Raw genomic sequence first — 14,766 nt, forward strand, 5'->3', positions numbered from 1 at the left:
GAGGTAGAGGGAATTGGGGATCCGATGACATATTCCTTTTGGCGCCTTTCCTTTTTCTTTTTGGGTTCTGCCTTTCGTTAACGAAACGATACCCGTGTGCATATCTGCATTTGGCATGAGGGGAAAAAGAGAACAGTCTTTAGGTATGAAACGAGGCAGATAGGCATAGCAGACCGCAGAGCAAAGCAAGATTGTGTTTGATTCATTCGATCGATCAACTCGAGTCGATCCTATCGGTCCATTTCCCTTCCTGAACGCCACGCAGCATGCCGATTAGGCGACTCTCATCGATCATTGTTTCGTAGTCAGAGCTCGAGATTGGCGTCGAAGCCCGAGCGGGCGACTGGCAAGCAAGCCGCGACGCCAAAGACCCATCGAGCCCTCGAGCTCCCAACATCAAAAGCAAATCAAAACCCAAAGAAAAAGGATACCCGCGAAAGGCCCTCCGCCCTCACGCCCTAATCCACCCTCTCACTCCTCATCACCATCTCCCTCCCCCTCTCCCTCAGCCTTCTCAACCTCAACCTCCTTCTTCCCCTTCCCCAAATTCGGAAAAACCGGCGCCTTAGCAACCTTCTTCCCCTTGCGCTGCTTCTTCCTCGCGCTCTCCTCCTCGACCTCATCCTCGACCTCATCACCATGCTCGTCCTCCTGCTCAACAGCCGGCGGAGTCTTAAGAGACGCCGCGCGAGCCGGGGTGGCGCGGCGGCGCTTCGGGGTCGCCTTGGCCGGAGTGCCGGGGGAGTCGCCCCTGGCGTCGAGGCCGTCGAGGGGGCTGAGGGAGCGGAGCTTCTTGTTGTAGTGCTGGCTGCGTCGGTGCCTTCTCGTCAGCGGGATGCTCGTTCGTTGTTGTAGCGGTAGCGAGCCGCGATCGAGACTGCGAGCCTCGACGAAGGATGGGAAAGGGTGGTATGATGGGGGATCACGTACGAAACAGCACCGAAGGTCCAGCGGCCGCCGGCGGCTTTGACGGCGGCTTCGAACTGGTGCTTGGAAGGGCCTTCCGGGGCCATGCTTTGGATTAGGGCGAGGAGGAGGGCGCGGTCTTCGAGGGGGGTCCAGGCTGGGGCCATTGTGGGCGTTGTTCTTGGAGTTGTGGTGTTGGTTGGTTTGGTTTGGTTTGTGTGGTTTGTTGGCGATGGTTGGTGGGTGGAAGAGAGTTGGGTGTGGAAGGAGAAGGACGGATGGATGGACGGGGATTGTGTTTTTTGAGTGTGCGGGTAGCAGTGAGTGAAAGTGGAAGTGAAGATGGAGCATGTGATTGTCTTCGTTTGCTTGGTAAGGCCAGGGAATGAATGACATGTGACGGCGGAGTGGGATAGAGTGAATGAAGCAAGAGTGAAGAGGTTTCGCGTGGGGGAGTGACTGAGCCCTCCACTGTTTCAACTTGAAGGGAGGAAGTGAAGACAGAACTGCAGTAGCATTAACAAATCAAAGACAAAGCGCGGTCTCATACATATCCGCAACCTGTAGTAATCCAACACTCACTCCCAAAACGCCTGGGGTATCCCAGCAACCAATCCCATTCATGCACCTCATATCCCGTCCATTGACACCCACAAAGCATTTGACATCATTCTATCCCCTTTCAAGCTTGGACAGAAACACCATTCGACCCTCCAGCGCCCGCTCTGCGATTCTTGACCGCGCCAGGGCGATTCAGAGTGTACTTGGCAAAGGCGCGAGCCAAAGCCTTCTTGCACGACACCTTCTGGCTGCCAACGAAGCTGTCGACGGCCACGGCAATGGCGCGGTCGATGTCGGAAGCGTTACAGTATTCTGAGAGACGCATCTTCGCGAAAGATTCGGAGATACGGAGGATAGACTCAAGGTGACGAACCTGGAAGATGTGGTTAGTATGGCAGTTCGGCGCAGGCGGCACACAGGTGAGGACTTACAGTGATGGGATAGGCGCCAGTGGCAAGCGACTCGCGACGCATGTCCGCAAACAATCGCGCAATCTTGTCCTGGTCGATCTGGTACAGCTTAGGCCTGCACCTCTCGCGGGCATAGAGGATGTACTTCCTCAACAGCTCTTGCGGGATTTCAGTTGTAGGCGTGGCGGCGGCGCCGTTGTCTTGTTGTTCCGGCTCGTCGACGTGCATGCCATCCTCGTTCGCCGCGGTGGCTTGAGATTGCGAACCTAGTGCTGAGGACATGACGGGGTGGGCACGACCGTGGCTGTTCACCACGAACTTTGCCAAGCGCTCATCTTCGGAAGGATCGACGGTATCGCGGACGACACACAGGATGTCGAAACGAGAGAGGATGGGTTCCGTGAGCTCGACGTTCTGGCTGAAAGGCACGGTGCTGTTGTAACGACCGCCGATGGGGTTGGCGGCAGCAACGACAGCGCAGCGAGCTTGCAGTGTAGTCACGATACCCGCCTTCGAGATAGAGATCGTCTGCTGTTCCATTGCTTCGTGGATGGAAGTGCGATCCTGGTCGTTCATCTTGTCGAACTCGTCAATCAAGCAAGTTCCCTTGTCTGCAAGCACGAGGGCACCACCTTCCAGAGTCCATTCAGCCGTGAGCGGATCTCTCCTGACACTAGCAGTGAGACCGACAGCCGAAGCACCTTGACCTGTGGCGAAAACGGCGCGGTGGGCAGTATTTTCGATGTACTTTAGGACTTGGGACTTGGCCGTACCAGGATCACCAAGGAGCAAGATGTTGATGTCACCACGTAGAACGTGCTTGCCAGAAGCCACCTTCGCAACACCACCAAAGAGCGACAATGCAACTGCGGTCTTGATGTCTTCATGGCCATAGATCGACGGAGCAATCGATCGGATGAGCTTGTCGACAATCTTGGGATCGCGGCTCAGAGCGCGGATCTCCCTCTCGTCCTCTTCTGTCAGTCTGAAGCCAGCCAGTTGATCGTGGCTCTTGACGACGTAATTAGCTTCAATGACGGTGGCAAAAACGGGGAAGCCGTTCTTGTTGTTCAGCTGAGCGTCGTAGCTGTTGCGATAGATACCAGTGATCTCAACTTCCTCGCCAGGCTTTGCGGAGTCAATCAAGTCCCAAAGAAGAATGACCTCACGGTGTCTAGGGAGACGACCGGCGGGAACTGTACCAGGAGACTCTTGCAGAGTCAGTTTCTGGTAGTTGCGGTACACAGTCTTCTCGCTGTTGACTGTGAAAGGTCCGCGAGACTGACAGTTCTGGCAAAAGCTAAGCTTGACCTCAGAGTGACTGTCCTGATGGAAAGGCCCGAGTGTGATACCACACTTGGTGCAGTCGAATTTGACATGCTTCAGCTGCGGGAAGACACCCGTTCTGCGGGTGACAACACCTGAGACACGGAGCAGGGAGTTCAGATGGTTCTGACGGAGCTGGCGCAAGGTCAGGGAGATGGGCAAGTCCGTCATGCGGACGTGCAGTTCAGAGTGGATGCGCTCGTAGTCCGGGTAGTGGTAAAGTGTGACGTCCAGAGCGACAGCGTCGAAGATAGGCAAGATTGAAGAAGGCACCTGAGCGACAAACATACCCAAGACCGGCTTGGAATCTGAAAGGTGCACCCAGGAAACTTCGAGAGACTCAGCGTTGACTTCACCGAGTGTCCTGATACGGACACCATAAACGGATGTGCCCTTCTCGTCAGTGTATTCGGTGAGGAAGTTCTTGAACTCCCTAGCAATTGTTCGCGAGACCGAAGGCTGGGCGACCCATTCCACCAGGGAAGCAGCCTTCACATCCATCAGTGCCTCAAGCGAGAGCTCCTCGTTCATGATGTCCTCTGCCATGTCCATGTCCTCTTGATCTTCGTCGTAGCGGTGTCTCCTGCGACGCGGCTGGCGTGTCAATTCCATGATGTCGTCCTCTTCATCTTCAGGAAGTAGAGCAGCTCGTGGCAGATTGCGTTGGCGAGCGAGCTCTCTATCTCTGCGGTTGAGACGAGCTTCGAGCTGTCTTCGCTGCGCCATATCCATGTCATCGTAATCGCCCTCGTCGTCGATGTCGTTACCACGATATTGGTTGTTCTCGGTGCGCTCGTAATCGTTCTCGAAATTGTCGGCAAAGAGATCAATGCCAGCGTCATCCTCGGCCATCTCGTCGAGATCATCGATATCCTGGAGCAGCTCATCCTCGGGGTCCAGGTTGTTGTCCTCGTCGTCCATGTCCATGTCATTTTGGGGAAACACTGGCGGGGAGGAAGCAGGGGCTAAAGGAGAATTGTCAGTTTTGATAGGTCTTCAATCAATACGCATCTCTATGTACTTACGACTCGAAGGCGGCGCAGCGTTGGAAGAAGCATCCTCATCTGCCTCCCTTCCTCTTTTCCGCCCTCCTGGCGCAAGTCCACGGTTGGCGGAAGACATGTTTGGTCGCAGCGGGGAACTTTTTGCAGACAGCGACTCTGTTCGAAGATTGCCTTGTATCGTCAGCAATACCTCATACGTATTGTGAGAAGTGGTATGTTTGGTGGGGTGTTTGATCCGTTTCCACGTCCTCCTCCGCGACGTATGCATGCACTTTCGACTAGCGCGATTCAAGCGCGTGTTCGCGCGTTGACGTGTCACTAGCGCGACCGCGGGACCCCGAGTGTCGCATCGCGATTGCATGTGAAGCGGCACTTATTGCCTCCATCCTATCAGCAGTCCTTTGAAGAGCAGGCCGATTAAATCTACATCCCCTCCACTGGGGAATCGTTGGCGACCATGGATCCGTCGCCAAATGCCTCGCAAGCCCAGCCGAATGGCTCCCTCAAGCGAACCGGCAGCATGTCGCAAGCCTCAGAGAACTCGCAAACCGCAGCCGATTACATCTCATCGCAATTGCGCCTCGAAGCTGACGCTCGCGAAGCGCTGCCCTACCAGTTCGACACATGCACAAAACCGCTCGGTCCACTGAGGCAGTCCGTCTTCGCCTGCCTCACTTGCACTCCGCCGCCCGCATCCAAGCATCAGCAATTCACACCTGCCGGAGTATGCTACAGCTGTAGCATTAGCTGTCATGGCGAGCATACGCTTGTGGAGCTGTTCTCCAAGAGAGATTTTGTCTGCGACTGCGGAACAACAAGACTTGCGAACAGCGCGACGCCATGCAGCTTGCGACTAAACCCGGCGACTGGTGTCAAAGGAGGTGTGATTGGCGAGGAAGCTAGGCAAGGAAACAAGTACAACCAGAACTTTCAGGGCAGATTCTGTGGATGCGGCGAGGAGTATGATCCTGAGAAAGAGAAAGGGACGATGTTTCAGTGTCTAGGTTTGGGTACCGTCGAGGATGGCGGCTGCGGTGAAGATTGGTGGCATCCTGAGTGCTTGATCGGCGTGCCTAGGCAGCAGCCTCAAGAGCGGATGGAAGCTGTCGAGAGACTGCAGTCTGTCAAAGAGGAAACAGAAGAGGACGGGACCGCGACAAATGGAGACAGTGGAGCGGTCCAGGAGCCTCATGTCGAGGAGATACCTCTTCCTCCTGGGTTCCCGGCAGAGGATGACTTTGATCATTTGATTTGTCACAAGTGCGTCGACACCTTTCCCTGGATCAAGCGATACGCTGGAACAGCTGGCTTCCTGCCTGCAGTGCCTTCGAAGCCAGACACGGCCGGTGCAGATCAGACTGTAACCGAGCCCGTTGCTGAAGCGCCTGAAAGCAAGAAGCGCAAAGCCGAAGACGACGGCACAGAGGGACAAGATGTTAAGAAGGTCAAGTCTGATCCCGAAGATGACGGCAAGACTAGCACGACAACGCAAACTAATGGCGAGCCTACACCAAAGCACAACAATCTTCCCGCAGCGACCGGTTCAAGCGTCAACGTCTTCCTCCACGACGAGTTCCGCGATCACTTCTGTCGGTGCCCAGAATGCTTTCCCCTTCTTGCCAAGCATCCTCAACTGCTAGAAGAAGAAGATTCATACGAGCCGCCCATGTCCGATTCAGACGGCGAGCAGCAAGACGACGCTCGCTCCGCCGCCGGTCGCAGTGTCAATTCTGGATCTCTACTCGAACGTGGCGAAGCTGCGCTGTCGAGCATGGACCGCGTGCGCGCCATTGAGGGCGTGATGGCGTACAACCATGTCAGAGACAAAGTCAAAGCGTTCCTGCAACCGTTCGCAGAGAGTGGACAGGCCGTTGGCGCCGAAGACATCAAGGCATACTTCGCGAAACTGAGAGGTGATGAGCAGACTGGCAAAGAGAATGATGCAGGTGCTGGAGAAGGAGTGAATGGCGACCACAGGAGGGAGCAGGGCGGCTATTAAGAAGAGCTCTGGTGATGCGTATACGATGGATAGCCTTGGAAAACAAGGACATGAATGCAAGATTGTCTCCCCTGGAGCACGTATGATAATCACAATATCTTCATCCAAGCTTTTGTTCTTTTCCCGTCACTACATTTGAATCGAAGAGAAGCTGCGACGAGACGCCATGAATGCTGCCATTGTCAACGTAAGAGCGTCAGTATCTATGAACTCAACGACCAATAATTCGAGTGAAAGCGTTTGCCGCCCTCAATTCCATGATTATCGTTGCATTTACCAAAGAGCAAGGTAGGTAGGAACCAGCGATCCTCAAAGTCGACCTCGGCCAGAAGCAGCCCGAGCAAAGTCCAGCGCGAAACGAGACCGACTTTCCACGCAGACGCGCCGCGCGACACATCCTCCCAACCACGCAGCGCAATGTAGCTGCCGGCCCGGTCGCACGACGTGCTCGAGACTCGTCCGCAAAGATGGCAGGCCCTCTCCCACCAGCCATCACGTCGCCGCAGCACCGCGCGCCCGCCCGCACGCCGATGCATGGCCCGCAGAATGTCGGCAACGTCGTGCTTGGGAACTTGCGCATCACGCCGGAGTTCCCGTCCTTCTATCCTGAGGATCTGATCGGAGGGCGTAAGGCGCAGTGGCTGTATGTTTGCCGTTGGTGCTTCAGGTATACTCATGAGCTTATGAAGTATGCGGCGCATTGTGTGAGTTGCGTTGCTTGATGTGCTACTATGGCGGAGAGCGAGGGCTGACTGAAGGCTAGAAAGTATGTTCTGTGAAAGACGACTCGCCAATTGGAGACATAGTGTATGAAAAGGACGACTATGCGATCTACAAGATAGACGGCGAAGAGCACAAGGTATGTCACTCATGGCACGCAATCTTCAGAGCGCCAGTTAACCTCGCAACAGCTCTTCGCCCAAAACCTCTCCCTCTTCGCCAAACTCTTCCTCGACACCAAATCCGTCTTCTTCGACGTCTCCTCCTTCCTCTACTACCTCCTAGTCCAACGCCCCTCGCCCTCCGCAGACCAGCCGAACGGAACAGCTCCTTCGGACTCTGGCCAAATAATCGGCTTCTACAGCAAAGAGAAAATGAGCTGGGACAACAACAACCTCGCCTGCATCCTCGTATTCCCTCCCTGGCAGCGCAAAGGGCTCGGCCAGCTGCTCATGGGCGCATCGTACGTGCTCGGGCGCCGCGAAGGTCGGTTCGGAGGGCCGGAGAAGCCGCTCAGCGCGAGAGGGCTGAAGGGCTATTTGGCATATTGGTGTCGGGAGGTGGCGCGGTTTATCGTGGATGCTCCTGCGAAGAAGACTTTGAACGTTAAGGGCATCAGCGAGGGCACTTGGATCATGCCGGAGGATGTCGTTTTGGCTTTGCAGGAGATGGGGTGTTTGGAGGCGAGGAAGACTGCCAGTGGGAGTCTGATTGTGAACAAGGCGAAAGTGAGAGATTGGGCGGCGAAGCACAAGGTTGTTCTTGCGCCTGTTGTGGACGTCGAAGCATTCTTTGAAGAGGAGACAAGCGAGGAAAGCGAAGAGGAAGAGGGGAGCGAAAGCGAAGAAGGGAGTGAGAGCAATTGAGGCGTTGGTGAGTGTATGGCGTGCGGCGCTATGGAATGACCTTATGATACCCCCAACGTCAAACGCAAATCTGTTCATTTAGCAGCGATCAATTATTCAAAAAGTCGATTCTCGGGTATCTCATTTATCCATTGTCTCAACCGCCCAAAGGGCACCGGCCCATGTCAATCACGCCATGAGCGTCTCGACCTCGTCCGCCCAAACGACAACTGCGGTTCCTCAATGCCGGTCCACTCGCCTCCCTCATACGCAGGCTTCTCCCAGCATTCATCGTCGTCGGTAGGACTTGGGTGGCGCCGGAAAAACGTAGCGAACCATTCCAAGTCCGACATCGTCAGGCCCATCATAGGATCCATCATTCCGCGATCGCGAATAGCTCTGTTGCAGGTGTTCAGGAATTCGCACAGCACGCGAGTACCGTCGCCGACGTGATCGCCTTTGCATCGAAGCTGGGCAATGCCGCTGCGCTGGTGGATAACTTCCAATGTTACTTGCGCGAGGGGGCGGAAGGGAGTGCAAATGTCGAACCGGACGTGGCGGAAATTAAGGTTGCTCGGATCAATACTGTTGAGCGATTCCGACTTTTCGTCGGGCAGGCGCAGCTTGCCGCATGCCATGGCTCTGTCGCCCCTGAAGAACCGCTCCTCTGCGGCGTCGTAATTCATCCAGACCTTGACGGTGAAGATGGTGTTGTGGAGGTACACTCTCAGGATATCGTCCCCCTGGTCGAAGTATGTGTTGCATTCGGGCGGTTTGACGAGGTTTTTGAGCTCGACCTTTTGGCCACGGCAGATGTTGGTGAATAGCTCTAGGCGAAGGTTGGCATCTTCTGGTTCCTCGAAGTTGTACGGATCGTCAACGGAGATATCCGCGGTTGTTCCCACCACGAGGTCTTCGCTGTCATCGTCGAGAATGATCAGGTCGGTGTCAATTTCCCCCATTTGGATGTCATCGCTGTCAGGGACTTGATCGTTAAGCTCGGACTGCGATGTCTCTACAGGCAGAGACGCCGTCAAATCAGTCATGTCGTCCATGGGGATATCAAGAAGCGATACTTCGCGCTTGCCACGAGAGGATTTGCGTGACACCGCCGACTTCTTTGTGCCGTGTCTGGAACGCATGTCTGCTCTTGACCTGGCATGACCACAAAGCGAACGTCAAGTTTGCGCGATTGTGAATTGAGTGAATGGCGTTTGGGGGAAGGTCAGGCTGTGCGATTGCGGCTTGCCGATTGCCTGCCTGCATGCGGCGGCATTACGGAGTCAGACATGTGAATGACATGCCAGTCCGTATTCTGACAGTGAATGGGGATTCGAGCGTCAGAACGAATGACATGCAACTGGACTGGCGGACTATGTCAGTCTTGCGGGATCTTGTAAGACAGAATTAGACATATTATAGATGTAGACCTACAGTGGCGCCAGCGGTTTGAGGCCCAATCGCAGTAGAGCGTCGCCATTTACGACTGCGCAACGTTGAGGATTATTTACATACTGCTGCTTAGCCGTGAGCAAGCACGTTTACATGTCGACCGACGCTACCTACCAGCGCGTGTCAAGCGGACTGGCGGGATGGCCATTCAAGACCGTTGTCGCATTCGCAGGTAATTCGGATATGGTGACGAGGTCAAATGGAGTCTGGAGCCCGATTCGGCTTGTGTCTTCTCCAGTGCCCCGCGGTACCGCGGAGCAGACTGATGAAAATTATCTCGTCGTAAAGACGGTGGGGTGGCCAAAAATTCCCACACGATCCGAAGACCATGTGAAGCAGTCAGTTGATAGTTTTCAACTAGCAAAAACGCAATCTCGGACGAATCCTCACTGATATGCGTAATGCCCTTGCACTCGGATGGGGAAAGGAAAGTCTAGCACGAAAGGGGGCGTTGTGAGGTTGATATAGACTGCCCGAAAGCACGAGCCAGCCAAGTCTTGGCGGGGGCAGGCAACGATAGGCAACGAGCCCTGACTCGACGTTCACGTGTGTAACTCACTACGCTGGTACTTCACTTCACTGCTGCAGGCTGCAGTCCTTTCACTTGTGAAGGCGCCTGTACCAGTACAATCCACGTGACAGTCTTCACCTCGATCAAATCAGGTCGTCTGATGCAGCGAATGGCGCCGCGTGCAATCTCGACGCTTACATGGCAAAGTTGAGGCCCGATGACGGACTCTAGCATCATCACATGGGCGAAGATGCCCCGTCCACGCTTTGTGTCGGTGCCCAAGATGGCAAAAAGTAAAAGTGAGAGCGCAGGCGATCCTTGACCTCGGATCGATATCCTGATGATCATCTTCTGCACTTTCTTTTATCTCCGAATCTGACTTCACCCACAAGAAAGCACGGGCTGCTAGGTCTCTCGAGTCACAACCATGACCAATGGCTCGCATTACTCTGCGCAGCGCGGCGCACTGGTGATATTTGGCTCTGGACCTGGCATCGGCGTGCACGTCGCCTCTCGCTTTGCACGGGGCGGATTCGAAAAGATCGTCTTGCTGTCTCGCAATCAGAGGAGGCTGAGTGACGACGCGTTCATCGTGTATTCGAACGCGCCGCAGGTGCAAGTCAGCACGATCACCGTGGACTTGACGGTACCGGCGGATTTAGATCGCGCTCTGCAAGAGATTGAGTATATTCTCGCTGGGACGCCGATTGAATGCGTTCATTATGGTAGGTGGTTCACTGAAGTCACATGTGTACGATTTTCTGATATCTTTGCAGTATGTCTCACTGTTCACAACGGTTCGCCAGCAGCTGAGCGAATGTTTAATCTCCGTGACAATCTCATTGTAAGCTTGAGCTTCGCGACTAACCAGATGCTTGTAGAACGCTGCAAAGACCTCAGAGACTTGGCTGCTTCGAGAATCTGCCGAAGGCCTGAGAAAGAACCTCGAGCTGTCCGTCATCAGTCTCTACACGGTTGCTCAATGGGCAACGCCACAGCTCCTGCATCTCGCAGGCAGGCAAGAGTACAAGCCGGCGCTGCTGGTGACGAGCGGCTGGCTCGCTCATGCGCCGGAACCAAACTACTTCGCGCTGGGCGTGTGCAAATCGGCGCAGCAGAACGTCGTCGTCAGCCTGCACAACCAGCTCCGGCCGCAGGGCGTGCACTGCGCACTTGTGATGGTCAACAACCACGTGAGCGAGGACGCCAACGAGACGAATCCCTCCAACATCGCCGAAGAGAGCTGGAGGCTCTACAGTCAGCGCCCTGATTCGATGGCACTCGAGACGAACATCGACGAGCCGGCCGGCGACTTCGTGCAGGACTTCCCGTGGATTGATGGATGGGTGGATGGGGAATGATTCTGACATTCGTGTCTACATATCATGTTCGTCGCGTCGTCGTAACATCTACATCCATCTACGCGGCGCTCTTGGGCTCGCCGCCATTGACCGGCGTCGCGGCAGCGGCAGCCGCAAGTCTCTTCTTGCTCACGACCCTGAAGCCACCGACCACTAGGATCAATGCCTCGAGGCCCAGGACGACCGCAAGGGTGACCATGGCGCCGATGACGCCGTTCACGGCCGGGCTGAGACCGTTGCCGCTCTTCTCTCCAGAAGAGGCAGAAGCTGAAGCGCCGTCGTTGCCCGAGCTCTCCGACGCATACGCGGCGCAAGTTCCATCGGTTTCGCCGCAGATGGTGCACCAGTGCTCGTTGTCGCGGATGGCGAAGTTGTCCATGCCGGCGGTGAACTCCTTCCAGCTGATGGCAGTCTGGCCAGAGCCGAAGAGGGGGTACGGGGTCGGCTCGGACTCGTTCGTCGCGGTGCCGTTGGAGAACAGGAAGCGGACGTAAATCTCGTCCTCGGACGGGTAGTTGTCGGCGGAGACGGTCACGGAGGAGTTGGTGAAGAGCTCGAAGGTCATGGAGCTGGCGTAGTCGACGACGCCGCGGAAGTCGTCGTTGACGTTCTGCAGGCCGGCGAGACCAAAGAATGAAGCGAAGGTCGCGTACGCGCCGAACTGGACGCCGATCTTCTGCTTGCCTTCGCTGGTGATGGTCTTGTTCAGGAACTCGACAATCTCGCCCGCGAGCACCATGGCACTGATGGCGCGGACATTCTCGGTGGCGCTCTCGCTCTCGTTGTAAGCGAGGCCCCACTCGTGAGCGTTTGCCAGCCCAGTGAGCTGTTCGAAGCTAGTGTTGTTGATCAGGTCGGAGCCTCCGTAGGTGGAGTTGTGGATCTGGGCCACGTTGATAAGATCCCAAACTGAATCTCGTTAGCAACTGAATGTAAACATCTGGATTTCAAAAACACTGCAATACTTACTAGTGTAGGCATTCTTGTAGCTGATCTCGCTCTCGTTGAATGTACGCTCGAGAGCAGGGGTCAGACCAGTGTAGAAATCCTGAGTGCTCGCCAGCAGGTCATTATACTCCTTGCTGGAGAAGTACTGGTTCGAGCTGATAGTGGCTTGGCCACAGCCAGTGGCGCTCTGCAGCCAAGCGTTGTTCTCGCTATCAGTGCCGCTGTCGACTTGCGTGACGGGAATAAGCTGGTAGCCGTCCAGCGGGGCAGTGATCTCGGTACCGTTCCTGAGAGTCGTGGTGGCCAAGTCATCGCCGACGGGAGGGTACAGGCCCTGAAGGAAGCCCATAGTGGAGTCCTGAAGGACAACATCTTCCGGAGAGGACACGGCGATCTGCGTCTGCTTGACGATGTCGGGGTTGACGCCGTTGATGCGGAAGTCGGCGTCCGGGGCGATATACCTGCTGCGGTAGTACTGTCCAGATCTGTGGACTTCCTCGTAGCCTAGGCCGGTGAAGTTGGCGGGAGGAGTCATCTTGGCCGTGCGGTCGCCATGGCGGTGGAACATGTAGACACCGATGACCTGCTCATCGTTACTGCTCTGAGCAAGAGCGATGGGGAGCGCCGTGAGAGCGAGGGTGGTGAGCGACAACATCTCTGCAGATCCTGGATACCGTGGGAGAAACTCGAGAAGAGGAAACGAGAGGTGGGAGGAGCTTTATCGTAATCTATTATACCGAAGCTGCCGACTGTCGGGTCGGGTTCCATTGCAACGCTACTGCATATCCATGTTACCTATGACTGCCGTCTCTGACACGGAAATACACCATCCGCTTGTGATTCGCTATCAGTGGTAGTATCTGCGGTGCAATGGAGCGGGGCCCTGCTCTCAACTGCGGCCACTGATCCGGTAGCGCTCGAGCTTCTCCTCGCTTGACCATCTAGCGCGCCAATGGCTTGCAGCAGGAAGTGGGTCAACCATATATCTAGCGGGCGTCGATGGACAAGAAAGAAGCAAAGCGATCGACGAATGCTTTGAAAAACCTATTGAGGCTTTGTTGCCGCGGGAAGGCTTCGAGAGTATGGAAAATCCGTTCATTGGCTCCCGATATGATAAGTTGGAAGCATTCGGTTGAGGAAGCCGCCCACTTTCGGAGCAAAACACCGTACAAAGAGTCATTCTGCGCACATGTCCGGTCCCAGTCAGCTTTGCATGTGGGTCTAATCGCCTTAAACCCCAGCCGAACACCGGAGGACGCGCCTAGGGCTATGCCCGCCTTGTGCGCGTTGGTAAGGCCAGACCTCGCGGCGTGACTGCCTAATCGAGCTAAACGGCAGCGAGGAGGTCCGGAGGTAGCAAAAGCAATGAAAGCTGATAAGATAAGGTAGGCATTACCGGATACCTTACACCACCGCGGAGAACTGGGTTGAAATGCTCTACAAGTGATATGTAAAGATTGATAGCACCAAGGAATTGTATGGGTAGTCTAGGAGAACCCTGTTTGATGTAGATATATACAGAAAAACATCTTACAAGAAGCGAAGTCTATTATATGGTAGCAGAAATACGAGCAGGACCTACTCTTTATCTTGGAGGAACTCGACGACAGCTTGATGATCATTAGCAAAGTGAAGTTGTCTTTGGGGGACGAAAACGACTTACCTTTCCTGAAGTCTTCAGGCTTCTCCGAAATGACCCAATGGCCACAATCAACGTCCGCCAGCTCGAATCGAGGGAAGAATCGTCCCACTGTCGGCAGCATCTCATCCGCAACATAGTGGCTCTTCGTTCCTCTTACGAAAAGCGCAGGGCCTTCCCATCGTGCCTCATCCGGATTGTTGAATGGGAAGTCGGCCATGTTGTTCAGCGCGTCTGAAAGGTACTTGATCGGAATGCGCCACTTCATCACTCCGTCGGGACCTCTCATAAGGTTGGTGAGCAGAAACTGGCGAACGGGCATGGACTCCTCGTACTCCTTCAGAACCGCATCCGCCTCGCTCTGCTTCTTGAAACCCGCCTCCTCAATCTTCTTCATGCCCTTTACGTACTTCGCAAAGCCACTGTGCAGTGCAGCATCCACAGGCGCATTGTCGACGCTGATCAGATTGCTGATCGGGGTCTTCTTCCGCAGCGCGACAGCCATAGCAGTCTTCGCGCCCATCGAGTGTCCAATCAGCGTGCTGTCCTTGATGTTCTGCTTCTCCAAGAAGCCCTCCACATCCTCGGCGAGGGCAGTGTAGTCATGTCTAGGGTCGTGCGACGAGTCGCCGTGGTTTCGCAAGTCGATCGCGTAAACGGGTCGGTTCAGCTCGCGGGCAAAGACCCTGGTCGTTCGTGAGCGGCGTGGTCGCGTGGGAGAGCGCGGGCTGGAGCGTACTTACTCATGCTCCCGTTGTTTCTCTTCGAGCCGAACAGGCCGTGGATGAAGACGATGGGAGCATCTTTCGCGGTGGCCTCCTTCGCGGGCTCGAAGAAGTCGTACGCGATCTTGACGCCGCTGCCGAGCTCGGTTGTCGAGAAAGGGCGGAGCGCGTTAGGTTTGATGAAGGGCTGCTGGACGCGCAAGAGCCCTGCTCTGCGAGCGAACATCTTCGTCGCGGTCGTGCAAGGGTTTCCTGAATGCGCCGGCTGGGTGTTGATCGGCTCCAAACAGCCCCTCCGCGCGCGAAACAAATTCTGAAAGTTCCCAGCGATCACCGAGCTGCCCACCAACAACGTCATA

The 14,766-nt window shown here is 55.4% G+C and overlaps 6 protein-coding genes across 6 annotated transcripts; 3 read left to right on the plus strand and 3 right to left on the minus strand.

Annotated features, from left to right (window-relative positions):
• Positions 1 to 1,256: 1,256 nt before the first annotated feature.
• On the minus strand, positions 1,257 to 4,430 carry WHR41_06386 (uncharacterized protein). Its single transcript, XM_069374991.1, has 3 exons — positions 4,229 to 4,430; positions 1,899 to 4,168; positions 1,257 to 1,840 (listed from the first exon to the last, which is right to left on the minus strand). Exons 1-3 carry the CDS (start codon positions 4,323 to 4,325, stop codon positions 1,589 to 1,591), a joined length of 2,619 nt encoding a protein of 872 aa, XP_069227555.1. The 5' UTR covers positions 4,326 to 4,430; the 3' UTR covers positions 1,257 to 1,588.
• A 234-nt stretch (positions 4,431 to 4,664) lies between these two features.
• WHR41_06387 (uncharacterized protein) lies at positions 4,665 to 6,206 on the plus strand (the record flags this gene model as incomplete). The annotated part of the gene is made up of 1 exon (XM_069374992.1): positions 4,665 to 6,206. One exon carries the CDS (start codon positions 4,665 to 4,667, stop codon positions 6,204 to 6,206), a length of 1,542 nt encoding a protein of 513 aa, XP_069227554.1.
• A 467-nt stretch (positions 6,207 to 6,673) lies between these two features.
• Positions 6,674 to 7,792, plus strand: WHR41_06388 (uncharacterized protein; the record flags this gene model as incomplete). Its single annotated transcript, XM_069374993.1, has 3 exons — positions 6,674 to 6,910; positions 6,970 to 7,065; positions 7,118 to 7,792. 3 exons carry the CDS (start codon positions 6,674 to 6,676, stop codon positions 7,790 to 7,792), a joined length of 1,008 nt encoding a protein of 335 aa, XP_069227559.1.
• Positions 7,793 to 10,161: 2,369 nt separating this feature from the next.
• Positions 10,162 to 12,051, plus strand: WHR41_06389 (uncharacterized protein; the record flags this gene model as incomplete). Its single annotated transcript, XM_069374994.1, has 2 exons — positions 10,162 to 10,509; positions 10,616 to 12,051. The coding sequence occupies 2 exons, from the start codon at positions 10,162 to 10,164 to the stop codon at positions 11,093 to 11,095; spliced, it is 828 nt and encodes a 275-aa protein (XP_069227558.1). The 3' UTR covers positions 11,096 to 12,051.
• WHR41_06390 (uncharacterized protein) lies at positions 11,082 to 12,860 on the minus strand. The gene is made up of 2 exons (XM_069374995.1): positions 12,065 to 12,860; positions 11,082 to 12,004 (listed from the first exon to the last, which is right to left on the minus strand). Exons 1-2 carry the CDS (start codon positions 12,696 to 12,698, stop codon positions 11,154 to 11,156), a joined length of 1,485 nt encoding a protein of 494 aa, XP_069227470.1. The 5' UTR covers positions 12,699 to 12,860; the 3' UTR covers positions 11,082 to 11,153.
• A 640-nt stretch (positions 12,861 to 13,500) lies between these two features.
• Positions 13,501 to 14,742, minus strand: WHR41_06391 (uncharacterized protein). Its single transcript, XM_069374996.1, has 3 exons — positions 14,422 to 14,742; positions 13,707 to 14,368; positions 13,501 to 13,653 (listed from the first exon to the last, which is right to left on the minus strand). The coding sequence occupies exons 1-3, from the start codon at positions 14,631 to 14,633 to the stop codon at positions 13,622 to 13,624; spliced, it is 906 nt and encodes a 301-aa protein (XP_069227471.1). The 5' UTR covers positions 14,634 to 14,742; the 3' UTR covers positions 13,501 to 13,621.
• Between the last annotated feature and the right edge of the window lie 24 nt (positions 14,743 to 14,766).

Source organism: Cladosporium halotolerans, assembly GCF_011745625.1.
Source record: "Cladosporium halotolerans strain TM138-S3 chromosome Unknown Sca26, whole genome shotgun sequence".
NCBI lineage: Eukaryota > Fungi > Ascomycota > Dothideomycetes > Cladosporiales > Cladosporiaceae > Cladosporium > Cladosporium halotolerans.

Coding starts and splice junctions, on each gene's coding strand:
- WHR41_06390 (XM_069374995.1), bottom strand. CDS start 12,698: ATGTTGTCGCTCACCACCCTCGCTCTCACGGCGCTCCCCATCGCTCTT. Junction 12,005..12,064: donor CTACAAGAATGCCTACACTA/GTAAGTATTGCA, acceptor AACGAGATTCAG/TTTGGGATCTTATCAACGTG.
- WHR41_06391 (XM_069374996.1), bottom strand. CDS start 14,633: ATGTTCGCTCGCAGAGCAGGGCTCTTGCGCGTCCAGCAGCCCTTCATC. Junction 14,369..14,421: donor AACAACGGGAGCATGAGTAA/GTACGCTCCAGC, acceptor ACGAACGACCAG/GGTCTTTGCCCGCGAGCTGA. Junction 13,654..13,706: donor GCCTGAAGACTTCAGGAAAG/GTAAGTCGTTTT, acceptor ATGATCATCAAG/CTGTCGTCGAGTTCCTCCAA.
- WHR41_06386 (XM_069374991.1), bottom strand. CDS start 4,325: ATGTCTTCCGCCAACCGTGGACTTGCGCCAGGAGGGCGGAAAAGAGGA. Junction 4,169..4,228: donor CGCTGCGCCGCCTTCGAGTC/GTAAGTACATAG, acceptor ATTCTCCTTTAG/CCCCTGCTTCCTCCCCGCCA. Junction 1,841..1,898: donor CTGGCGCCTATCCCATCACT/GTAAGTCCTCAC, acceptor CACATCTTCCAG/GTTCGTCACCTTGAGTCTAT.